The 25,910-nt window shown below is 48.4% G+C and overlaps 1 protein-coding gene across 2 annotated transcripts in view; it reads left to right on the top strand.

Moving 5' to 3' along the window:
• Positions 1 to 707: 707 nt before the first annotated feature.
• The window catches only part of DPYSL2 (dihydropyrimidinase like 2), a 57,202-nt gene continuing 31,999 nt past the window's right edge, over positions 708 to 25,910 (top strand). Inside the window, exons 1-3 of one of the 2 annotated variants that reach the window (XM_021546272.2) lie at positions 708 to 1,073; positions 14,993 to 15,081; positions 16,264 to 16,448. In XM_021546272.2, the coding sequence (XP_021401947.1) occupies positions 723 to 1,073; positions 14,993 to 15,081; positions 16,264 to 16,448 (625 nt within the window). In that variant the 5' untranslated portion in view covers positions 708 to 722. Of the gene's footprint in view, positions 1,074 to 11,069; positions 11,477 to 14,992; positions 15,082 to 16,263; positions 16,449 to 25,910 lie in introns of those variants that run through there. The other variant, XM_021546273.3, reaches the window with a different exon arrangement.

The raw sequence follows: 25,910 nt of genomic DNA, 5'->3' as shown, positions 1-25,910 counted from the left end.
CTCCAACCCCCCTGACCCAGCTGCGATCCCAGCTGCTCCCGCCCTCGGCTCCGCGGCGCTGGGCAAAGTGAGGAACAATGGGATTCCCGGAGCTCTCCACCATTGCTGGGCTGGGGGAGGCAGGGAGCAGGCACAGAGGCAGAGCCCCTCGCTGCCCGGCCGGGCAGGAGGAGCGGCCGGAGCGGAGGAGGTGCTCGGACCCCATCAGCCTCTGGAGCAGCGAGATCCGCACGCCGGGGAAGGGGAGGGGGAGAGGTGGGTGTGAAGGGAGCTGTTGCTCCAACCTGATCGAGTCCATTTGCCACTTCACCATTCGCATCACTTCCGGAGCAGTCCTCAGTTTCTGCTGCAGAGTGAGCTTTTTTTTTTTTTTTTTCCCTTCTCTCTCTCTCCTTTTCCCTCCCTCCGCATCTGGATGCTGGGAACTTGAAGCCTCCTCCCTTTATTGCAGCAGGATCTGCCCCATCCTTGCTTCAACTTTGCGCTGCATCAAAGAAAGAGAGAAAGCGAGCGAGCCACAGGCTGGCGGTGCCGATGGGGGCAGGGGGCCTGCCGGGCACAGCCCTTTGCAGCTGATGTTGCCGTGTCTCTAGGACCCAGATCCGTCCTTTTTTTCCCTCCCCACCTCTTCTCTCCAAGTGTGTGTGTGTGTGTGTGCGTGTGCAGGATCCTCCTGGTTACCGCTGTTGTTATTCCCCCTTAGCAGGGAGACCACCCCAGCCATGGCAGAGAGGAAGCAGAACGGGCGGCAGGGCGAGGAAGAAGAAGTGCCAGCCTTCTTCAAAAACCTGGGCTCGGGCAGTCCCAAGCCCCGGCAGAAATTCTGTGGCATGTTCTGCCCGGTGGAAGGCTCCCTGGAGAACAAGACCATCGACTTCGACTCGCTCTCGGTGGGCCGCGGCTGTAACAAAGTGGTGGCAAAGCAGAAGGATGTTGCCCACCTGGGTCCAGATGCTCAGTCCGTCTATTGCAAGCAGAGCGGGAAGGGAGGGGAACCATCTGTTGAATTCGGGAGAAAGGTGGAGATCAGGAGTGCCACGGGGAAGGAGGCGCTGCAGAACCTGAATGACAAGGTGGGTGCATATATATAGAGATATATTTATATATATATATGTGTGTGTTGTCTGGGGAGAACTCGGGCACGCGATAGGCTGCAGAGAGGACGGATCCTCTCCACCTGCAGCCGCTGGCTTTTATGTCCCTGCATCCGTGTGGCAGCAGCATCTCTCGCAGAGCCTTCCCTCCGGAGCTGTCCGCTGCTCTCTGCAGGTGTACGAGAGGGGGGCACGAGAAGAAAGAAGATCCCTCCCCACCCCCCCGCACTCGCCAACACCCCGCCCTGCCCTCCTGTCTGGGGAGAAACAGCGACTTTTTTGTTTCTTAGGCAATTCCCCCAGCACGAAGGTAGGGAAATGCCCCACCCAGGCAGGGATGCAGCTCACGGAACAGAAAGGCGGCTGTGAGCAAAAGAGCATCAGTGAGGCTGCACCCACCGGGATCAAATCCCTGCAGGCTCCTTCCAGGGGGGACTCCTGCCCTGCTCCCAGGGGAGGACAGGAGCCGGAGCGACCCCGGCAGCTGCATTTCAGTGCCAAATTTCAGCAGGGCTGCTGGCTGCAGTGGGCATTTTTGACTCGGGAAGATCTGGGACTTTCACAGGAATGAGGCATCCTTGTAGCAACCCAGAACTCCTCCCAGGATTTTAAGACTGCTGCAGATACTTCCCATTCTCTGGCTCTGTCAGGGTGTAATAAAGCCCATTCTCTTCCAGAGGCAAAACCCACTGAACCCATAGATCTGCCTGACCATGCCCATCTGCTTTCCTCAATAGATTGATTTAAACCAGCTTGACTCAGCTGTGAGCCAGGAAATACTCAGTGCACACCTCTGACAATGCTGGCAGAGGCTGGAAGAGCAGAAATGAATGAATGAAGGACCTCCCAGCAGCCTGCTAAACTCCAGCTATAGGGCAGGAGTTCCTCTGAGCAGCCTCCCCGTGGGTACAGAGCAGCCCTTTCTTCTGGGAGCTGCTCCTAGGATTTTAATTCTGACATGGATTGTGCATGCTGGGCAGAAGTCTGCCTGGAATTCAGAATATGGGCTTGTTCACCACTTTCTCCTGCTTTCAGAAACGTGAAGTATTACAGAAGGTAATATAAAATATAAATTAATCACATGTATTAGTTATAAAATATAAACTAGAGGCTCATCCTCCCCAGATCAGACTCTGTTGCAGTGACCTGAGGGCTCTATCCAGCCAGTGCTGTTACAAAGAGCTCACAAAGACAGGCACAGATTTTCAGAATTCCCACACACCAGCCCCAGTGAGGAGGAGGATGTGCTCCACAATGCTCCAAACCTGGTTTCCCAAACCCAAACAAAAATTTGCCACTACAGATGCCTCAAGTTTGCTTGATCATGCTGGAGTGTCTATTAATGGAGTAACTTTCCATGATTAATTAGTCTTGTTGGAACAATCAAGGTGCGTTTCAAGAATAAAGGGCTTTTTCATCTCAGGGAGTCAAAGGTTCTGCAATTCATGATGTTTTAAGAGCTAATTTTGGACTATCTGATGTCCTGTGGGACATAAGTATAAGCAGGATATACATTAACTCTGAAAAGATAAATTATTTTCTGACCAGTATAATAAAAATTTAAGTGCAACATTGTGCAAAATCAGAATCCACTGAGAATATTAATAATACTTTTTAAAGTCTGTTTTTTGTTCTATTTTAAAGATTATTGCCTAAATGTTAACTGAGGGGATGAAATAATGGGATGGTACAAAATATTTGAGCTGTTTCTCATTAGCTTTACTTAACACTGATGCCAGTGGATCGTGATGAGAGGAGTGGTGAGCACTGGGGTAAGTGAAGTCTCTTGGGATAGATGTCATGCTATGGATTGGGAATTTATTGCAGGAATGTTTTAGCTTTGGTTTTCCAGCTGACTGCACCCATAGCTTGAATCAATGGTTAAATCCTCAGCAAGCAAAATTGGCTTTATGGGTTTAAAACTCAGTCATCCTTTCTGTCACATATAGAAAAATCTCATCTTAATCCCCTTTGAAATAGTTAACAAAGCAATGTGGACAAGCTATTTTTTATGTTTTTCTCTGAGGTCTCAACTGTCAAGAGGGCAAAAAAGGGGATGCAATTATTCCACATTAAATTGCAATATTTTGTTTTGTGGGGCAAGATAAGGGCAATCAAATCCCTCTGTGTCTGCCTTGCCTGGGACATTCTGTAGCCATCTATCACGTGCTGCCCCTGGGCTGTGCTGCCTCATAATTCAGGGTTAAGATCATCTCTGGAGGCACCAGGAAGGCTCAGCTCAGTTCCAGCAGCGTTTGCAGCTCCGTCTCTGGTGGCCAGTTCAACAGGTCTGCAGCTCAGCTTGGAGCCAAGCTCTGCTGCTGCCAGGAGAACTGACTGTGCTGCTGCTTCCCTTCTGAACTTTCTCCTCTCCCTCTTGGGGCTGCTCCTGGTTCTGGAGCTGCTGGTTCAGTGTCTGGGCTCAGCATGGGATGTGACAAGAACAAAACCTTCAGATCTGGGATTCCCTAAATGAGGCAAGAGGTCCTTGACCTGGCTCCCAGGAGCTGCTGAGCACCTGGAAGATCAATTTCTGCAGTGGGATTTACCCACAGAATAATCCAGGTTGGAAAAGCCCTTCAGGAGTATCGAGTCCCAGCTGTGCCCAGTCCCCACATTGTCCCCAGAGCTCTGAGTGCCACGTCCAGGAGTTCCTGGGACACCTCCAGGATGGGGATCCAACCCTCCCTGGGCAGTTCCAGTGCCTGAGCTCCCTTTCCATGGGGAAATTCCTGCTGGTTCCACCCTGAGCCTGCCCTGGCCCAGCCTGAGGCCGTTCCCTCTCCTCCTGTCCCTGGCAGGAGCTGTGCAGAGCCACAAGGTCCCCCCTGATCCCCCTTTTCTCCAGGCTGAGCCCCTTCCCATCTCCCTCAGGAACTCTCCAACCCCTTCCCAGCTCCCTCAGGAACTCTCCATTCCCTTCCCAGCTCCCTCAGGAACTCTCCATTCCCTTCCCAGCTCCCTCAGGAATTCTCCAGCCCCTTCCCAGCTCCTCAGGAATTCTCCAGTCCCTTCCCAGCTCCCTCAGGAACTCTCCATTCCCTTCCCAGCTCCCTCAGGAATTCTCCAGCCCCTTCCCAGCTCCTCAGGAACTCTCCAGCCCCTTCCCAGCTCCCTCAGGAACTCTCCATTCCCTTCCCAGCTCCCTCAGGAATTCTCCAGCCCCTTCCCAGCTCCCTCAGGAATTCTCCAGCCCCTTCCCAGCTCCCTCAGCCTCTCCTGGTGCTCCAGCTCCTTCTCCAGCTCTGTTGCCCATCAGCTCCGCTTTGTAGTCAGTGCAGAAGCTGGAAGGTTCCTGGTCCCAGAGCAGGGACTGCTGGAATGCCATCCCAATATTCCCCTTTTCCTTGCATGACAAGTCTTGAGAGAGGGGCATCCATCTGGGGTTTGAAAAACTTTGGCCATTGATTTCTTCAGCTGAGTCATTTCTCCTAGTGTATTTCTCAGATTTCCCATATCTGTACTTGCTACTCCTTCCTCCCGCATTTTTGGGAGAATGACAGTATTTTAGGAAACACCTATAGAGAAAAACAAGGTTTAATTGCAAGAGAGATCACCAGGACTTTAATCTGGTTTGCTGAGAGCCTGAGTAGCTGCTCAGACCCTACAAGGCCTGGGATCCCAGATGTCTCCTTCATTTGCCATCTCGTAGTAACTCCAGTGGTTCAGGTGTTTTCCTTGGGCACCTTTAAATTCCTTTTTTGCCTCCCTTAAAACAGTTCCTGGCCCTTTGGGAAGCACAGAGCACTATGAGTAAACTGCTGGTCTAAACCAACAAAGCCTATTGTAACAAATAACAACAACGAATAAACAGACAGTAGGAAAATGTTTTTAGTTTAGAATTGATAGGAAAGAACTCACTTGCAAAACACTGCCATGAAGCTTGTGACATGACTGGACTTTTTCCTAAAACCTCAAAGCTCTCAGGATCATGGTTGTTCATTCCTGGAGAGAAATAATGAATAACAGGATGTTGTTGAGAGCTCAAATAATCACAGACTCTGGAACATTAATGGAACTGTTGTCTAAAACAAAGGAGCTGTTCCAGACAGCTGGAAATGCAGTCCTGAGTTTAATTTGTTACAATGCCTGCAATTTTTCTAGCCTTGTTTCGACAATCATTGCTTGCAAAATAATCATAAGGGAGGATGACTTGCATATTCTTCCAATGGGTTGGAATGGTTTGTGGAAAAAAAAAACCAACAAAAAACAAGAGTGAGGAGCAAAAATGCCAAAGTCCTCTTAATTTCTTCTCAAAGCCATCATTCTGCACAGCTGCTGTTCCACACATCCAATGGGTGTCTTCTGGAGTGGTTTTACATGCAGAATTTACTAATACCACACTTCCATGCAGGAATGAACAAGGGGTTTTGATCCAGGCACAATGGATTATTTGGGTTAAAGATTTGATGGGAAAATTTAAACATTTGTGGCCAGATCTCCCTGCTCGGCTTGGAGCTGATCCAGGCTGCATCCCAAGGGATAAATGCAATTATTGGCATGTGGGAGTGGCAGTTTGCTGTGCCACCTCCCTGCACACCATTTAACAGGCCCCATCTGGTTTTTAGTAGGTGCTGAGCAGTCATTTAGGGTCTGCCTAAGGATTTTTACCTGCGGGGCCGTGTCTGACTCCTTTATCACCCATCTGCCTTGTGGCACATCAAATCTGGGTGTATCTCTTAGCGTATAAAACAACAGCATTTGGGAGCAGAAAACCACCAAAACCCAAACCTCTCTTCACTTCTGTGTGATTATTCATGTCCTGTCCTGTGACCCCCTCCTAAAGAGCAGGAATGATTCTCATGGTGGGAGAATAGAGGCCAAAATTCCATTTTTTCCCTGAGTTATGATCATCCTGCACTTCAGGGGAAGGCAAAGCTGGCTGGCACAAGCAGGGACAGCCGTGGCTGAGAGCTTGATGCTTTGCCCTCTAGGTTTTTGGGGAAGGAGAAGGGATTATAATGTTGAAAAATTGTACAATCACTAAAACCAGACATTTCTTAGCACCTACCCATGCTTCCCATGGGCCTGGGAGTGCCAGGGGATGAAAGGGAGAGGCAGTGACAGCGAGGCCTGAATGCCCCATGCCTTTATTCCAGAAATTCTGCAATTCCAGAATGTCCCATGCCTTTATTCCAGAATTTCTGCAATTCCAGAATGTCCCATACCTTTATTCCAGAAATTCTGCAATTACAGAATTTCTGTAATTCCAGAATGTCCCATGCCTTTATTCCAGAAATTCTGCAATTCCAGAATGTCCCATGCCTTTATTCCAGAAATTCTGCAATTCCAGAATGTCCCATGCCTTTATTCCAGAAATTCTGCATTTAGCTGTGGTGCAGGTCAGGGCAGGATGTGGTTTGGAGAGAATAGCAGATTTTTTCTTTGAACTGTATAACCCCTGACAGAGCAATCCCTGTCTAGAACCCTGAGGAGAGCCTGGCTCGTTGCTGGGTTCGTGATGGGGAATTGTTTAATTGCTAGGATTGTTTAAGGATAATTCACATCACGGTGCTCAGGACATTTCCTCTAAGAAACACACTCCAACACTAACAGCCTTCTTCAAATGCTATTTTTGAGCCTCCTGAAGGGGTTCTCTGGGTATTAAAAGAAAGAAAATCAATTGTAAGGTTAATTTTATTTTGCAGATCGAATGTACATTTTGATTGACCTGTTTGTGTGGCTAGAAAGTGAATCTTACCCTCAAAAAAAGTGCTAATCTGTATTAAAAAAAAAAAAATCAGGCTATTTCTCTGAGAAGCTGTATGATTTTTAACTTCTCATAGTAACATGTTTGACCCCCATGGTAATTTCTTTGCCATAATTCTTAATTTTCATTTTCTGCTCTAAGATAATAAAACAAGAGATGTCTGTTGTCAAGCACAACTCCCCTCAGTAATTTAATTTGCGATGATTAATGAAGGACAGTTATTTCATAATCTTTTGGGAAGGACAGATGTAACTCCTCCTACCATGTACCAGCCTGGATTTAATCCTCTCTGCACTTCCTAGGATGCAGGATGTTCCTGGATCCATGGAAAACTCCTTTAGAATCATTGAGAATTGGAGCAACAATTGTCATTGGCAGGATCATGGCAGCAAATCAGGGCCTGGTGGGTGAACTCCTGGAAGCTCTTTTGTCCCAGTTTATTTAAATCCATCTCTGATCCCTCTTTTCATTAAGTTTTAAAATGGATATTTCCATTTGCAGGTTTTTTAATTTCATGGCAAAACGCCATTGTGGACACACCTTTAAGTATTCAGTAGGAGTAGAAGCAATTTGAGTGTTGCAGAAATTATGTGGGCTTTGTTGCCATTACACTAAAATTCCACAGAGGAAGAAACTCTTTTTAATACTTCTTTTCCCAACCATCCAGTAACTCACAGTGGGAATAAAATTCTTTTCCAAGTGCTTTATGGTAGTTCACAGAATCCGTGAGTTAAGATTCAGAGCTGATGTAAATTGATTTCCTCTGATGCCTGTGCTGATTTATTTCAGCATGGATTTATTCTGATGATTTTAGCATAGATTATCACTGCACAGGGACTCTCATATTCCTGTGCCATTTTCCCTCTAGACATTTGCAGGATATAAATTTAGACATATATATGTTCCTTTAACATGAAGTAAGTTTTTGCAGCCAAGAGTCTCACGAGAAGTGCTGCAGCAGCTGGGCAGGAAGGGCTGATGAAAAATCCAATACTCCCCCAAATACATGAAGCCTGAGGATGGGCCAGGGACACTCTTGTATTCCCCTTTATTAGCATTGATTAGACAGTGCTCATTAATGTGACACCTTTAATTTTATCCTGTTCAGCCCCCTGTGTGCATTAAGAGACCTGTGGAAGACAAAGTGCATCAGCATTATCCAGAAATCCCATCACTTCTCCAAATATCCCAGCACTGCTGTGGGGCAGCAGGGCTGGATAACTTTCATGTTATATCCTGCCAGGATTTAACATGAAAGTTCAATTCTTGACTTTCAACAAAAGATCCAACTCCTGCCGCTGACATTTCCTGAATAGTTACTTTTCTTCATTTAACTTGTGGGGGAATTTATGCAGAAACTAGAGATTTATCAGAGGAATTACTCCGAGAATCCTGGAATGGTTTGGGTTGGAAAGAACCTCTCCTCTCCTCTCCTCTCCTCTCCTCTCCTCTCCTCTCCTCTCCTCTCCTCTCCTCTCCTCTCCTCTCCTCTCCTCTCCTCTCCTCTCCTCTCCTCTCCTCTCCTCTCCTCTCCTCTCCTCTCCTCTCCTCTCCTCTCCTCTCCTCTCCTCTCCTCTCCTCTCCTCTCCTCTCCTCTCCTCTCCTCTCCTCTCCTCTCCTCTCCTCTCCTCTCCTCTCCTCTCCTCTCCTCTCCTCTCCTCTCCTCTCCTCTCCTCTCCTCTCCTCTCCTCTCCTCTCCTCTCCTCTCCTCTCCTCTCCTCTCCTCTCCTCTCCTCTCCTCTCCTCTCCTCTCCTCCTCTCCTCTCCGAGATTATACAATAGGCAAGTTCCATTCCTCACCTTTTTTTAACAAGGCCAAATAAACCAGTTTTTACTGGTAATTTTTACTGGTAATTTAAAACTACAGTAATTTAGAAGTTACTTATTTTGACGTTTTAGCTCATCATTAAAAGCAAAGAAAATTGGGGCATATCCGTGTGCTGTAATGAAGCTAAGAGACAAGCTTAGGAGCTAAATCATGCTCCTAAATCATGGAAGTTTTAAAAATTTGGTGCTGTGTAGTTGTTGCATTTTCAGCAACTGTGGTTTTCCAGCCCTTTAATCTCTGAATTTACTTCATTCTTGTATTACTTAGGTTCTTGCAACAAGGTGATGAGAAAGACAAGCTAAGTGTCTCCTGAAGATTGGTTATTGCTTTGTGACCCTAGTCACTGCTGGATCCAAGTCATAGAATATATGATTGTGGAATACTCAATGTTCAAGAACTGCTGCTCTGAATTAAGCCCATGTGCAGTAGGATGTATTTTTAAAATAAAAAAAGAAGAAAATTTGGAATAGGTGTGTTTGGGCAGCTGAGATGGGCTCTAGGTGTGTTGGTGATCCACTGCCCAAGGCCTGGGTGCCAGCTCCCAGCCTTGGGCAGTGTGTGATTCCTCTCTGGTACTCTCCTACCTGCAAATAAAAGGCATGGAACCATTCAGACATTAAACTGAGGAGGAAAACAAGCATCAAAGAGAAAAAAATGGAACAGTTGCACTGTCTAAATTTGAGACTTGATGTAGGTTCTTGGTACCACGTTCTGAGCAAAAATATGCTAAGGTTTCAAATCTTCTTCAAGCACACATCAGAGTCTCAGGATAACTCATTCAGGGTTGTCTAGTCTAATCATTAAATCAAAATAAACCCTACAGGCTGACAAATTAATAATTTTGTCACTGTCATAATAAGCCACTTTTTCATTTGTTGCTAATTGGATATTAACTGATTGACACATCAGTTCCTTAAATGTTGTGTGATATCCTACCTATAGCCAGGAAAAAACTACTTCCCTATATTCCTTAGGGCTTCCTGTGAATAAATGAACATAAAAGGTCCGGGTAGGAGTCTGTTTGACCAGATGTTGTCTTTATCATGATTTACTGCTCTCCTAGACCAAAGGTTTCATTTCTTAGTGGCTTTGCGTGGTGTGTTTGGATATGCAGAGATCACAATTTCGTGGCAGGCAAAGATGCAGTTTGTGTGATGTGAAATTCGTGAGTGAGGGAAGGTAAGTCTTTGATCATTATTAGTTGCAACCTTCAAGCAGAAGTGAACTTGTGGCACTGAGTTCTCAAAAAATTGTCCTGTACCTTACCCCAGCACAGCTGATGTGAGAGGAACCGCCCGGCCACGGACCCCACCACCCTTCCCTGCACTGAGACAAGTGCGCTGTCAACAACGAGGAGATATTTATGCCATTTAATGCATTTCTTTCCTTGAAGTACCAGCTTATGGAGTTCAGGGACTGAGAAATTTGACTCCAAGTGTGACTGAAACATGGAACACGGAGTTGGCAGCACTGCAGTAGTAAGGAATGGCCCGGGAGACCATGGAGAGGACAACCACGGCCGGGTGCGTAGCTCTGAGCCCACATTTCCCTGGCACTCAGGTTTCAGGTTAGTGACCACAGGTGGCTGGGGGGGTTGGATCCGGGCTGGATTTTCTGGACGAGGCATGGGAGAAAGGCAGACTGGGAAAACAAAGCGTGGAAGCGGCTTCAAATCTTTATTCCCCCTACCCTCGCCTGTTTGCTAATTGGGAGCGGCAGGAAGGGCGGGGTAGGACAAAGACGATGCAAAGCAGCGAGTTCCCCGCCGGGCATCCTCCGCTTTTCCCGTGCTCGGGGGGATGGAGGCTGCCCGCACCCCGGGAACGGGGGATGGATCCCGCTTCTCCCGGGATGGGTACAGCCTCATGGGGGTGTCGGGAATAGCGGGGTCCTTCCTGCCGCTCCCGGGGGATGTCGCAGGGGAATAAAGCGGGGTGTGAGCATCCCCCGAAGGGCTCCCTTCGCACAGCCCCGCGGCTGCCCCGCCCAGCGCTGCAGCTTACTAGCGCGGGGCCCACGGGAAGCGCTGCGGTGGGAGCGGGGGGCCGGCCGGGCGGTGCTTGGCGCATCCCGATGGATTGCGGTCCGTGTATCCCGAGATATCCCGAGATAACATCCCGACATCATATCCCGACATCATATCCCGAGCTCTTATCCCGACACGTCCCGACGCCTCCCCGCCCGCGACCCCGCAGCCCCGCCCACCGCTCATTTACATTCCTCGCGTCCCCCGCTCTCCCATTGGGTGGAGGCCGCCGTTGATTTGCATCCCGGCGGGCGCTCAGCCAATGGCGCGGCGTGCCGGGCGCACCGGGCCCGGGAGCGGCGGGGGGCGCATGCGCGCTCCCGCCCCGCCGCTGCTGGGGGCCGGGCCGGGCCGGGCTGGGCTGGGCTGGGCCGGGCTTTGCCGGGGCCGGGTTGGGTTGGGCTTTGCCGGGGCTGGGCCGGGCTCCGGGCACAGGGAAGAAAGGGAGGCGCGCAGGGTTGGCTGCTTCTCCCGTTCCTGCCATTGCGGAGAGCCGATTACCTCTCGCGCCGTGCCGCGCCCTCCCCCGCGCTCCCCTTCCCTGCATCGCAGTGATTTGGCCTCGGGAGATTGATTTTTGTTCTGTTAGTTTTTTTTGGTGGTTTTTGTTTGGGTTTTTTTTTTGGTTTTTTTTTTTATTGTTTTGTTTTTTTCCTTGATCTACACACTGGTGGAGGGGGAGGTCGCGGGAGACAATAGCGGTGCAGCAGCCGCCGCGCTTCTCTTTACAAAAGAATACAACACCCTTGAATAAATACATCGGGGCTTGATTTCCCAAGATGTCTTATCAGGGGAAGAAAAATATTCCGCGGATCACGGTGAGTGGAGCGCAGGGGGGAGCAGCGGCGGGGAAGGGGGAGGGGTGCGCGGGGATGGAGCCCTTTGTGTGCCGGAGCGATGCGGGGCTGGGGCAGGATAATGGGATCAGGGATAATGCGGCGCTTCCTGTGCTGCAGCGCCGGGGGGGCCGGGGTCGGCGGAGCCGGCCCCGGGAGAACATCGGGGACCCCCGCCCGGGCGATCGGCGCCGTCGGGCCGTGCCCGGGGAGGGGTCCCGGCCCCTCGGGGTGTGCCCGGAGGGTCTCCCCCATCCCCCGGAGGGTCTCCCCCATCCCCCGGAGGGTCTCTCCCATCCCCCGGAGGGTCTCCCAGCCCCCGGAGGGTCTCTCCCAGCCCTCGGGGTGTACCCGGAGGGTCTCTCCCAGCCCCCGGAGGGTCTCTCCCAGCCCTCGGGGTGTACCCGGAGGGTCTCTCCCAGCCCCCGGAGGGTCTCCCCCAGCCCCCGGAGGGTCTCCCCCAGCCCCCGGAGGGTCTCCCCCAGCCCCCGGAGGGTCTCTCCCAGCTCTCGGGGTGTACCCGGAGGGTCTCCCCCAGCCCCCGGAGGGTCTCTCCCAGCCCCCGGAGGGTCTCTCCCAGCCCTCGGGTTGTACCCGGAGGGTCTCCCCCAGCCCCCGGAGGGTCTCCCCCAGCCCCCGGAGGGTCTCTCCAGCCCCCGGGCTGTGCCTGGCAGGGGATCGGTGCCATCCCGGGGGGCTCCATCCCCGCCCGTCCCAGCCCGGCGAAGGGCGGCGCCGGGCGAGCGCATCCCGGAGCGCCCGGTCCCCGGCGGGCTGGCGCTGGGGATTGTCCGGGATGGGCTTTGCTTGGCCGGGAAGGTTCTGGCAAGGCGCAGGTTTCGGTGCGGTCCCGGGGGACATGGAAGGAGCCGTTATATAAGCCCCTCCCTGGGTCTCCTTGTTGTGGGAGCCGATTTAGGGCAGGTATTGCAGATCCAAGGGTACCAACTTTTGGTTACGTAAGATATCCTCGCCTAACGGGCTGCTGGAGCCGCTTGTTTTCATGGACACGGGAGTTCTTCGTCCTTGGCAGCGGTTCTTCACCTTCCCCACGGACACACCCTTCCCCGTCCTCCCTCCTCATCCTCGGGGGCAGGAAAAGGAGCTCCGGAACGGGGCTTTGACGTGTCGGGTTTGGGCAGGAGTCGCCCGATTGTACAATGGCAGTGTTTTAAGGAAGGGAGAGGATGTGCAAAATGGTTATTGATAAATGGAGCATCCTTCTTTTTATAAATTATTTTTTTCTCTGGAAAGGGGAGTCAGTTTCCCTCCAAGAGTCCAATGGTAGAGAGTTTAAAAAGCTGCCTCTGTTTAAAGGGCAATGGAGGTTCCTGCTGAATCCCTGTCATGGGCCAGGAGTAGCATGACGCATTTTTTCTTCTGGCTGAACGCTCTGATTTATGTTCTGTGCACACAATCCTCCTGCAAAGGAGTAGGAAAAATCAGATTCTGCTTCTGTTTGCTGTTGTGCAAACCTGGGATTATCAACCGAGGCTAATGCTGGAAAAATGAGGATAATGGATGTGTGGCTGCCCTGATTTTGCTGCTGAATAGACACAGATTTGGTGGCAGGCCCTCGCAGGGATGTGAGCTGTGTGTGCTTTTGTCTCCAGGGTGGTTGAGATGAGCAGGAGGATTTGTCCTGATCTCGGAGCCTTCTCGAGAGCCCAGCAGCAGCCCTGGTTACTGCCAGGAGCATCATTAAAATGCTCCAGGCTGCGTTTTTGTCGCCATTTCGCATCTATTTTCCCCCTTCTTCTTCCCTAATTGATGCCCAGTGTGTGAGGACTTGGGCTGTTGGTGGCATCCATGGCCAGGTTTTCCCATTTTAATGGCACGAGGAGCCTGCAGTGGAGGTGAGCATCAACACTGCAGTATTTCTGGAAATGGTAAACATGTAGGATAGTTTGCTGGAGAGGCTGGTATTGAAAGACAAGTGGGTTTTTCACACCCCACATTTATTCGCTCAGGTTTATTGACATTTGCAGCAGCTCCTAAATTTAAATTTTGACGGTTTCTTTGTATTTGAAATCAGTAGCATTATCCAGGGGAACTCTCCATTGCAGGAGGAGGAGGAAGGAGAAGCAGAAAAGGAGGGAGATGGGCTGAACATCTCCTAGATGTTAAGCAGTGATGCAAAAGATGGATATAATGGTATAAATCAGTATCTGCTGCAATTCATTGACCTTTTTGGTGTTAAAAGAGCCGTGTCAATTGAGAATTGGGTGCTCCAACTCTTGGGTTTTATTATGATGAATTTGGGAAAATGCCTGATTGTTCCTTCAACGAGTGGAGTTGGCACTTCAAAATCGGAGCCCTCAGCACCCCCATCACTGTTTTATATGTATTTTTCTATAATTTCTTATATATATTTTCTATAAGTCCGTGGCACCTCTGAGTTAAAAGTCTAGGTTTTGATTCCCCCAGCCTTTGGCTGTGCTGGTATTGCTTTGTTCTCTTTCAAAGATGTTTCTGTGAGAAAGGAGAAAAGAATCAGAGTAAGTACAAGCGCAGATCTGAGGGCCAAAGGTGTGGTTTAAGCCAAAGATTCACAGCATGTGTGTGCTTTGCTTTAAATATTCATCTGCTGTAAAAATGCATCTGTGATGGGGGGAATGAAGGAACCGGGGGTTGTAGCAGCCAGACATTTTTAACTCTCCTCCCCATCAGGAGCTCTGCAGCGAGTTTCACTCTTATTTATGTCTACTGCAAGGAAAAAAAAAACCCTGAAAGCCAACATTTGTTTTTGACCTAAAATCTTGCAGAAGCAAGCTGTAACCTGGGCTGGGATAAAATCACACTGCCTGATAACTGCCTTTTTATAATTGCCTTCCTGTTCCTGCCAAACTGTCTTCTAATTTGAGGAAACTTTAATAACCGTTTTGTATATCCTTCCCTTAACCCTAATTTGCTAAATGCGTGCACGTATTCCATCTTGTTCTGCAGTGGTGCTCTGGATCCCCTGCACTGAAACATCACTGAAGTGGACCAAAGGAGTTTGTTTGTGTTGTGTAACCCCCAGCAACAGACTTTTGGGCCATTTCCCTGACAGCAGCTGACTCACATGGAGCCAAACAGTGACTCCACTGTGTGGATGCATATAGGAAATTCTGCGTATGACCAAAAGAAAGAAATAAGAGATGTGGTTCTGACACATCCCTCCAAGTGTTATTTAGTGCTGCTGCTGCAGGTGATGGTGGCAGGCTTCAGGTAGGAGTGAAGCTGCCAGAGTAGATAACATCACTGGAACCATTTCTTTCCTCATTCTGATTTTTATTTTGTTTTTTTGGATCATCAGTAATGAAAGGTCTTGCAGATGAAATAAAGCATTTTATCTTTCCAGTTGAAAGTGCGGCAGTTGACTGGTGTTTTGATGTGTGCTGGTGAATAATGCAGAGGTTGTTGCCTTCCCTCCTCTTTCATCTCTGGAGTGACACTGCAGACTGTCAGCTCTCCCATTGAATAATTCTGTCTTGTGCTGTGCTTCTTTTGTTGCAGAGCGATCGTCTTTTGATCAAAGGTGGTAAAATAGTTAATGACGACCAGTCCTTCTATGCAGACATTTACATGGAGGATGGCTTGATAAAGTAAGTGAAGCCTCATGGTGGGACTGGGTATGTACAGAAATGCACTGCAGATTGGCTGGAATAGCTTAATCTCTGGGAGATCTATTAAATTACAGTGAAAAATGAATATTTCCACATCTATCCTGGTGTTTAATGAAGGAGCTTTAAAAGTAGGGTATTGAATAAATAAACAACTGGGCCCAAACCCTGCTGGCTCCAAGGAGGTACTTGCATGTGCTTAATTTTAGCCATGACAGCAGCCCCATGCTGAGATGACACGTGTGTTTGAAGTTATCTGTGCTGTAAAGTTTCACTGAGTTATGACTCCAGATATTTTGAATTCAGAGTTCAGCGTCCTAACACAATTCTCTTTTAGGCTTGGAGGCTGGACTTAGGTGACCTCTGGAAATCTCTTGCAGTGCTGACTTCTCTGGGTCTGTGATGCAGAGATCACTCCAACCCCCCACAAGTAAAAAAGGACCCTGTAGTGGAAGAGGTTCAGACCTCTTTCAGGCCTGGAACATGTGTTCTGGCACATTAAATGTGTTACAGATTTCTTTGGAAAATTACTCCTAGGAAAAAACATACAAGCCAGAGGTTACAAACAAGGAATTTTCCTGTTCTGGCTAAACAGTCAGCACATGTGCTTTTTTAATCAAGGTTAAAAGTTAAAGGAGCCAGCCAGAGACAGCTAATTAATAGCATCCACTACTGCACTGCTAAAAATAGGTCTGTGAAGAGTTGGACTGGAGAGACCTCTGAGGGTCTCACCAGGAATTTATGTTTGTGTAGGGACTCTGTAATACTTCCATATGAGAGGAAGGTAGAAAATAAAGAATCAAAAATTCTTCCAGTGTTCCCAAACAATGGTAACGTGGAAGTGGCTGTTAGAGAGCTGCAACAAGTGTTGAGCTGCTGCTTTAAAAAGTCCAGCCCCAGGAAGGCTGTGTTGGGTGCAGTGAGGGGCTCCTTTTCCTTCCTTTTATGTTGTCCCAAAATCCTGAAGAAATCGCACCCTTACCTCACCGTTACACAAATGCTTCCAGGGGAAGCCTACAACACCCTCAGCCCTGTGTGTGCTGATCCTGTGCCCTGCTTTAGATGGGAAAAGACAAGTGCAGCTAGGCTAAGTAGCACAGGGGTGTTTGTTTACAGCTGCTTACCTGGCTGTGCCTGACCTGCTGCTCAAAACCTCTTCCCCAGGCAGATAGGGGAGAACTTGATCGTGCCAGGGGGAGTGAAAACCATCGAGGCCCACGGCAGGATGGTGATTCCCGGAGGGATCGACGTCCACACCCGCTTCCAGATGCCAGAGCAGGGGATGACATCTGCTGATGATTTCTTCCAAGGGACCAAAGCTGCACTGGCTGGAGGCACCACCATGATCAGTAAGTGCCTGCTTTCCTCTTCCAGCAAAGCTGGGCTTTTTTCTTTCCCAGATAAGAACAGGAGCTTTGGGAGTCACCTTGTTCTAGATCAGTGTCTGGCTGGGAGAAGCTTGTGGGAATAGGGGCAGAAAAGCAGGACTCCAGGATTACCCCATCTTGCAGTTGTCACTCATTTAATTTGTCTTCCCTTGCTGGTGGTGTGACTTCAGCAGGTTTTTGGGTCTGCTCCTGCTTGAACTAGTGTCTCTGTGACCTCTGGCTCCAGAGAGAGGAGCAGATCCCCCACATTCCTGTGCCTTGGTCCCTTGTCTGTGGAGAGATACCTATGGTGTTTGTCACACCCAGAAGCCTGACGCCAGTGTTCAGTGTGTCTTTGAAAACTGGGCCACTTACTTCAGGATCTGCTTTAGCCACCAAGATTTTTGTTAATGTAGCTCTGCTTGGGCTCATTTCCTCCTTTGGAGAAAGAGAGGAATTGTGAAGTGAAAATACCTCAAAATAAAAAAACACAGACTGACGGATGTGCTGGCAGCAGGATTAGATACTTTGGGTGTTCCCTTCTGTCTCTAAAATGCCTCAGGAATGATTTCCAGGCTATCTGTCCCTGCTTATGATGGCCACAGGATCTTAAACCACGAGCGAGTCATAACCCTGTAGCTTTGTTTGAGCCAGAATAAAAAACAAACCCCTCTGTTTGTTGCAGGATCAGGTGTAAAAATCTACCATGGTGTCCCAGGCTCTGCATGTGGGAATGAGGGATAAAGGTGTGAAGTGATCCAAAATCTGAGCATCTCACAGTCTTTCGTGTACTCTCAGGTGCTGCCATTGCACAGGACAGGAGTTCAGGTGCAGAGGAATGAAAGCAGCTGGTTCAGAACGTGTGTCAGTGTCTGTTGTTCAGTCCATGGGTACAAAGAGATCTCAGGCACAGCCAGGAGCCAGCTGAACTCTGCTCAGTTCAAGCCAAGCTCTGCACGGACTGGAGCATCCTCATCTCCCAGCCCATGACTGTGAGCAGTCCTTGATCCCTGGCCTGCTGGCTGGACTTGAATTGTTTGACAGGAGGCTGGAAGTAGCTCTGAGTCTGATGCTTCAAAGAAATAAAATAACTCGGGAAATGATTTTTCATAAAATCACCACTTCAGGGTGTGAGGTTTGTGTCTGAAGGTAACCTCACCCACACAGGGGGTGTGGCTGTGGATGGTCCCTTTGTGCACACCAATACCCAGTTCTCCTTCCAATCTTTGCTGTCAGCTTAAATCAGTAGCACTGAAATGGTTTTTTATTTCCAGTCTCACTTCATTGACTTGGTTTCATTGGTTGCTCCTTTGTTAGAGTACCTGGTTCACACTTGAATTATCATTTTGCTCTTCCTTGTTAAGTCGAATTAGATCAAAAGAACATTATCTGTCATCTGCATGTGACCTTTCAGCAGCACTGTTCCCCTCAGTAGCACTTTTTGAAAGTAGAAATTGGTTTGCAAATTTTTTTTGGAGTAGCCCTTTACTTTGGTTGCCTAATTTTACCTCAGCAGAGCTGCCTGCTTCAGAAATCCTTTATGTGTGTAAATATTTATTGCCTTTATGGCTGTAGTACCTGAATACCTCACTAATGATAAGGTAAGACTTTTCTGACTTATGGAGGTGGAAGGAGGATACCTCATTTTACAATTTCTCCTTGTGAATATGAACATAATTTGGATTATGACCATGGGCAAGCCATTTAGAGAAGGCTAGGGATTAAATTTGACCATCTTGAGTATCTCAGATTAAGACACCAAAATACAAAATCATCTCTGAACCACAAAAAATAAATCTTCCTGAGACTGCAGCAAGGACTAATTGGACTAAATAGGATGGTGGAGAGACATTTCTGCTGGGTGGGAGTCAGCAGCTGGAGCAGTGCAAAGCAGGATGAATGACCCAGAGTGGACTTCAAAGCTTCAGAGCCTCTGCCCTGTGTCAGCTCAGCTTTTCTCTGAGCAAAATCTGGACAAGTTCTTCCACAGTGAAGCTCTGGTGAACAGTCTCTTGGTGGGAGTTGTGGTGGATGGCAATATTTTTTTCTCTTTATGATTAACAGGTCAATATTTAGTCAGCTGGATTCACAATATCACCAATTGCAGCCTGAAAATGATGCTCTTATCTCATTGTGTGTTTTAAATGTTGGGATTTTGCAAAGGGAATCTGCTCCTCCCATGGACTTTTGTCTCTGTTCTTCAGTCTTTTTTAGGAAAAAAACACTTCTTTTTGGATGTGAGATTTGTGGGAAAAAAAAACCCAAACAATTTCCTCATTAGTGCTTTAAGCAAACTTTGTATGATTTATTTACAAATACCTTTACTCCATCTGTTTCTCTGCTTTATGCAAAGCCCTCACTTTGGGCACACAAACAGCTTCCTCAGCTTCATGCTTCAATTTATTTCACATTTTTCTGCTGGAGGGCACTTTAAGGCTGTTTACTTTACAATCATTTTAAGGAAATATTTGTTTTGCATGCAGTTTTTGGTGAAATTGAACCAAGAACCTTGGATAGATTCCCACTGATGGTTGGTTTATAAAAATTGTGGGTGAAATTCTGACTTTGGTGAGTTTTGGCATCAACCTGCATTGCCAGGAATTTACCTGGAGGATCTGCTTTGGTGAACCTCATTTTCAGCTCAGATCAAATTCAATGTTTGCCCCTTTAATTCCATGGCAGGCACATCCAAGGAGTGCACAGGAGTGTAAAATGTTGTTTCCAAGCCCTCATTTGCTTGTTCTCTCTAAATTCATCCCTGCAGCATCAGGGAGGGGGGATCAGATGGATGCTGGTGTCAGATGGAAGAATTGTGTTGTTTTTTTGGCACCAGGGGAGATTTATCCTGGTGGGAAGCAGCTCCAGCTCCAATCCAGGGGAAAGGGGCTGGGGGTGAGGATCCAAATCTGCCTTTTTTGTCTCTCTGCCCCTCGCTTTCCTGAGCCTCCCTAGGTTGGTCCACTCAGGAGTTAGGGCTGATTGCTTTTTCTGCTGGCTCCCCTGAGGCCATCTGAGCAGGAATTCCAGCTATGATCCTTCTGTCTCTCCCCTCTGCAGTGCCAAAGGCAAAGTTCCAGCTGACTTTGCTAAGGAGGAACAAACAAGAGTTGGTTTTTTTGCCTGAAATGACGTATTGTGATATCTTTGTTTTTCTGCAGTGGCAATTTGCACGGTCCTTTTCTTGGTCCCCACCTTAGAAAAATATTGGTGTGGGTATGTTAGCTGCAAAACCCTCCCTCTGGGTTTTAGGATAACATTGCTCTGGGAAAAAAAACTTGGATTGTCGCCCTTTTGAAATGTCAGAATGCAGTGTTTGGGCATTAAGTTGAAAGGAGAATTCCAGAATGCTCTGCAGAGAATTTTGATGGAGACAGGAGTATTGAATATGTTCCAACCTGTTCTGGTTGCTTCCCTAAACTTCCCTGTATTCCATGGAAAGGGAACAGTCCTTCCAAGAGCTTTGGAGAAGGACTCTGTCTGAGGTTGCCCTCTCCACAAGGCTAAAGTTTTGGTGAGCTAAAAATGGCATTTTTCAGAGACTGACAAACCAGCCTGAGTTGCAGGGGATAATCCCCAAGGACCACCAAAGCCCAATGCCTAGCCCTGCACAAGACACACCTATTTTTGAGCCCCTGTTTTCCCAGCCTGAGCTAGGTTAATACCCCAGGAAATAACCCAGTCCCTGGAGCTGTTAGAGGAGGAAGAATTCCTGCTAGGAACAGGGTGGCCTCTCGGAGCCTGCTGATGGTTTGGTTGCTGATTAACTGTGATGGGTGAAATCCCCATCAAAATCGGTGGAAAAACTCGCCCTGATTTGAGCAGGGATTGCCTCTCTCTGCTCCCAGCCCTGCAGGAGGGATGAGAAAGTTAAGCTCTGTGTATTTACTGGCTCTCTGATCCCTGAGCCTGTTTCTTGTCCCAGTGAGAGCTCCATCCATCCAGGCCAGCTCCCACACACATTTGAACCCCTCCTCCCAGACTCTGCCTTTTCTCTGGTATCTGCTGGCCTTGGGTGAAATCTCTTGCTGACATTGCCTCTCTTGACTCAGTCAACCACTGCTCTAGAGAGAAATTACAGTGAGAGAAATGATAGCTTTTTCTGGCCTGGTGGCTTGGAAGCCAGCAGCTTTGAACTCAGCAGCAGTTATCCTAAATGACATGGGGAGGGAAGGCTGGGGAGGGCAGCCTGTGTGTCTTGGGAAGTTCAGGAAATGAAGGGGAGCCTCACATGGGCTCCCTAATTCCTGACCCTGCTATTAAAGAGCTCCTGTGGGCAGCTTGGCAGGGCTTTGAGCGGGGTTTGAGCTGCCTAGCCACAATCAGACTCAAAGTGAGGTGACACCAGGTCTCCCAGGTCATCCTGGAGATCACCACCTTGCTGGAAGGAGGTGTTTCTAGTCATGAATGATTCCTCCCCTCTTGGGTTTTGATCTCAGCGTGACAGAGAATGGCCCAAAGGAGATCAGACTCTATGATAGTCTCAGTTTATAGTGGGGTTTAGACAGGATGAGGGTGTGGGATGGTATTTAAAAACCCACCAGTGGAGATTAAATCCTATTCTACCTGACTGCGTGCATTTATTTTGTGTTATCAGGGTTAGTCTTGTGCTGAGTAAATGGTGAGAGGAAGAGGAGGGAAGCAGAGACAGAAGGAAGTGACAGGAGTGGTCAGGCAGGGACTTTTGGCTAAACTGGAATTATAAAACCAAGTGTTTTGCATCCAAAATCAGCGACCACAGAGCTGCAGTGTCTCCCCAGGCCCCTGGCTGTGTGTACACAGCACTGCATTGTTCCACAGGCACCAGCCCCACTTTTGTTTCTCTTTGCACCCAGAGATGAAAGAGGAACTGTGCACTGGGACCAGCCCTGCAGACGGGCTGCCTTGGCTCTGCAACTCATTTCTTTTTCTGGCAGTTCTTCTGCCCCAAAGAAATCTTTAATTCTCTAGAAGCACAGTGAAAACGTCCACATATTATTGGGGATTTTTATGTGTGGGAATCCTTGCTCTCTGTGACTGGAATAATGGCATCGCCACACAGAGGTGCAGAGTCCCTCCTGCCCTGTCCCTCCTCTCTCCAGCTCCCCTTGGTCCTTTTTACACCCCCAAAAAAACAGCCTTGGCCCCGATTCACCCTAAATCTCTTTGCTTCACCAGCTTCCTGCTGCTGTGTTTGCACCTTTCATCCAGGGCAGGCTTCAAATCTGTGATGAGAAAGTGGGGCTGTAAGTAGAGCTGGGCAGTTCCCTGGTGTGAGCTCCTCTTCCTGAGCTTTTAAACCCCTCTAAGTCCATTAGGTTCTGCCTGCAGTGGATTGTGCAGCCTCTGTCTGGGGCTTGCTCTGCTCCCAGCATCCCAATAATGCTGGATGGGCTCCCCCATTGTTCTGTGGGAATTCCAGCAGGGGCTCACGGGGCTCTGGTCCTTGATGTCCCTTGCCAGAGAGCACAGGAGGAAACGGTGAAATTGAACCAAGAACCTCAGAGAGATTCCCTCTGATGTTGGTTTATAAAAATGGTGGGTGAAATTCTGACTTTGGTGAGTTTTGGCATCAATCTGCATTTGCCAGGAATTCACCTGGAGGATCTGCTTTGGTGAACCTCATTTTCAGCTCAGATCAAATCCAGTGTTGCCCCTGTGCAGACTCAGATGTGTTGTGTGTTTCTGGGTGTGCTGAGGGGGCACGTTTGGACCCTTTGGGCTGTAGCTGTTGTTTGTCAGCTCTCTGTGCTGTGAGGAGCACTCAGGAGCTGTGTGGCTGTGCCTGGGGTGATGCAGGAGACCTGTGGTGTGGTGAGGTGTTTCACAGAATCCCAGAATAACGAGGTTGGAAGAGACCTCAGAGATCATCGAGTCCAGCCCATGCCCTGACACCACAACCAGACCATAGCACCAAGTGCCAAGTCCAGCCTTTTTTTAAACTCATCCAGAGATGGTGATTCCACCACCTCCCTAGGAAGACAATTCCAGTATTTTATTATTCTTTCAGTGAAAAATGTTTTCCTAATATCCAACCTAAACCTTCCCTGACGTAACTTGAGGCTGTGTCCTCTGCTGGCTGTCACATACTCAGCTGGGCTGTCATCCCCTTCAGTGCTGAAAGGTGCAATCACCTGCCCTGCTGTTGGGCTGGATCCTGTGAAACCTCTGCAGTCTAACCTGGCTTGTTTCTGAGTCAGTCAGGAGATCTTTCTCTGTTTTCCCATTTTTCCTTCACTGCTGGGGATCCTGCTACTTGCTCCTCTCCCATCCTTCTGCCTCTTGGTAACACTGATTTTTTTAAAGAGCAGGTGAGGGGTCTCTTTCTCTGTTTTGACCTGTTCTGTTCCAGCCCCTCCTTGTGCAGGGAAGGAGGGGATGGAATCAATTCTAATTCTAATCCAATTCTAATGCTATGCATGCTGGAGCTTGGTTTAGTAATTCTATGCATGCTGGAGTGGCAGCAGTTCTGACAGTGCAGATGTGACTGACCTAGATTTTTCCATGCATCCAAAGAGAGGGATTTATTTCAGGAGAAATTAACCTGTGTTGTCTGTTGATGCAATAGCACTTAATGCCTCTTATTCCATTTAGTGCTGGGGATCATTGATGCTGCTTTTCCCACTGCGTGGGGAAGAGTTCTTTTGCTTGAAGAGCTGCTTTGAAGTGCTTTTTTTACAGAATCACAGAATGGTTTGGGTTGGAAGGGACCTTAAAAATCATTTTGTTCCACCCTCTGCCATGGGCAGGGTACCTTCCATACCCAGCTTGTTCCAAGCCCTGTCGAGCCTGACCTTAAACACTTCCAGGGATGGGGAACCTGAGCCAGGGCCTCACCACCCTTCTAATAAAGTATTTCTTCCTAATACATCATTTAAAGATGCCTTTCTTCTGCTTTAGGCCACCTCCCCTTGTCCTATGACTACATGCCCTTGTGAAAAGTCCCCAAAAATCCCCAAATTCTTGTTTTCTTTGTCCAGTGTTCTCATCCCCAAGTTCCAGGCCTTAGGGATGACACAGAAGTAAAGAGCCAGGGGATCTCTCTGATGTCCTGTTTCTCACCCAGCTCCTTACATCAATGGAAAATGATGTTTTCATGGGGGCAGGTGTAAAACTTGGCTCTTCCAGGTCTGCTGTGGATGGAAAAAAAAAATAGTAAAAAACTCAAATGAAATTATCCACCTCACTTCATGTAACATCATTAGCTGCTTGTGATAGGTTTTCAGAGCATGTGTGTTAAACCTTGCTAGATAAAAGTGCCTTAATCACCTTCAAGTCTTGACAAGGTGCTCAAGGAAGCAGCAGGAATTGGTGCCTCCAGCTCTTTTCTTGGCCTGCTTTTCTGGGCAGGGAGTTTTCACCTCCCCAGCAGTGTTGAACGCCTTGGCTGCTTTTGCCTTCCTGTGAGCTTGACTCAGCAGAAAATGTCCTGGTCAGGCAGGACCTTTCAGCTCCCCATGTCAGAAATTGGTTCTGTGTTCCGTGGGAAGTGTCAGAATCTGAGGTATTGATGATTCTGAGATTGTAAAAGTCTCTGTCTGTCAGCCCCCTGCCAAAGAAGAAGCCATAATTAATCTGTGCTGGTTTCCAGGTTGTTTATTCTGTTTTTCTCTCACATGTTCTGCTGCCCTGCCCAGCTCTGTCCTGCAGGGCAGCGTGTGGGGCTCTGCCCTCAGTGGGATGTGACAAACATTCAATACCAGAAACTCCCTGGGCTGCATTTACAAGAACGTGCCAATATCTGTCACCTACGTTGGACAGTGTGTCCCCAGCCTGAACCAACAGAAAAATGCCAACACCACAGTGAGACATGGAGGGCATGAAGGAGGAGAAAAAGGACAAGGCACACCCAATTTCCTCCAGCTTGTCCCCTTTGGACCCCTCATCTAGAATTCTAAAATTTTACTTTTGCACCCGTGCCACACTTAATTATTGCCGATATCAAACCCTCAGAGCTGGTAATTGATCCTGTGAGATTGAAAACTCTTTTCCATGGACAGAGATCACAGCCAGTGTCTCTGGGGGCTCTGTCCAGGGGGTTCCTGAGCCCTGCCAGGGTCCCAGACCTGCCAGGGCAGCCAGAGGGAAGCTCTGGATTCCCACATGGGAAGGAAGCAAGTGGAGCGTGAAAGAAGCAGAGGCTGTAACCAACTGCAGGATTCCCCACTTGGGAAGGATTTGGAGTCCTGCCTGTGCAGTGGGATTTGATGTCTTTGATCAGCAGAGCCTTTTTTCCCCTCTTTCCTTCAACCCCAGTGCCTTTAGAGTTCATAGATCCCATGTGTTTCTTAGAAACTGGATTTTTAAAAAAATCTTTCTGGTGAGAGGAAGAATTGTTTGAGGAATACAAATGAGCTTCTCCTGTCTGGCACACTTTAATCTCACTCAGGAGCTGCCAGTTGTTAGCAGCTTGGGGCTGTGCCTGTGTCTTTTCCCAGCCCTCACTGCCATGGAAGCCCTGTGCATTTCAAGGAATGCAGGGATGGACATTTACAGGTTATGGCTTCTGGGAAAACTCTTTTCTTCCCTTAGTCCCCTGCAGGTGGTGTTGGGACCCTGTCTGTGACAGTGGGAATGTCATTCCATTTCTCCATGCTGCCTGTCTATAATGGGAGATGGCTTTGTTGCTGAGGGGTTGTGGTTTTAATTCAAATTAATTAAGTTCACCTACAGCCTCATATCATAAGTAAAAAGTGATTATTTTTATGGAGAGCTACCTGAGAAGCTGGTCTGGGCAACACTGGAAGTAAGGAGATAATCCCTGTCCCTCCCACTTGGCATCTGCAGATCCAGATCTGCTCTTGGCTTCCTGTTGTAGGTAAAAGAAGGAACTTGGAGATTTCACATGCAGATATTAACTGGGAGATGCTTTGGTTGGTTTTCAGACCCACCAAAAAGGGCTCAGTTTTTGGAAGCTTCTCTTTCAGCCTCTTGTCAGAGTGCTTTTCCACCACATTGCTTTAGTCCCTAGGAGCAGCTACATGTGTGCAGCATGGATATTTTTGGAATCTGGGGGACTCGATGGTAGTGTTTTACATATGAATGAAATTCCCTGGCACAGCTTGCAGGCAGCAGGAGCTGGGGAAGGAGTTCCTGGAGAACCATCCCAAATTATTGCACAGCCCTGAGCTGTGGAGGGAAGGGGGGAAGCTCCCAAATGACAACACCCTGAGTGGTTTGTACCTCCAAATTGGGGTTCTTCATGGGCCTGGCAAGATTCCAGACTTCTTGAAAAGCCAGGCAGGGCCAGTTCAGCATCTAGGGGCTGTGGCACAGGATTCTCTATTCAAATATTCCAATATTGCTTCTAAAAAGCCCTCATTCCAGCGTGGCTGTCAGTTAATGATGCTTTCTGTCCACCAGGCTTTTCTTTACTTCAGATAAGATTTCTGAGGATTAGTATCAGTGTCTCAAGAGAAGAGTTTGGCTACTGATGGGTTACAAAGGACTTTTCAGCCTGATGGGCAG

This window comes from Lonchura striata, chromosome 32 (assembly GCF_046129695.1).
Source record: "Lonchura striata isolate bLonStr1 chromosome 32, bLonStr1.mat, whole genome shotgun sequence".
In the NCBI taxonomy this organism is placed as follows: domain Eukaryota; kingdom Metazoa; phylum Chordata; class Aves; order Passeriformes; family Estrildidae; genus Lonchura; species Lonchura striata.
Note: the sequence above shows the minus strand (reverse complement) of the source record. Positions and strands in the feature narration are given on the sequence as shown.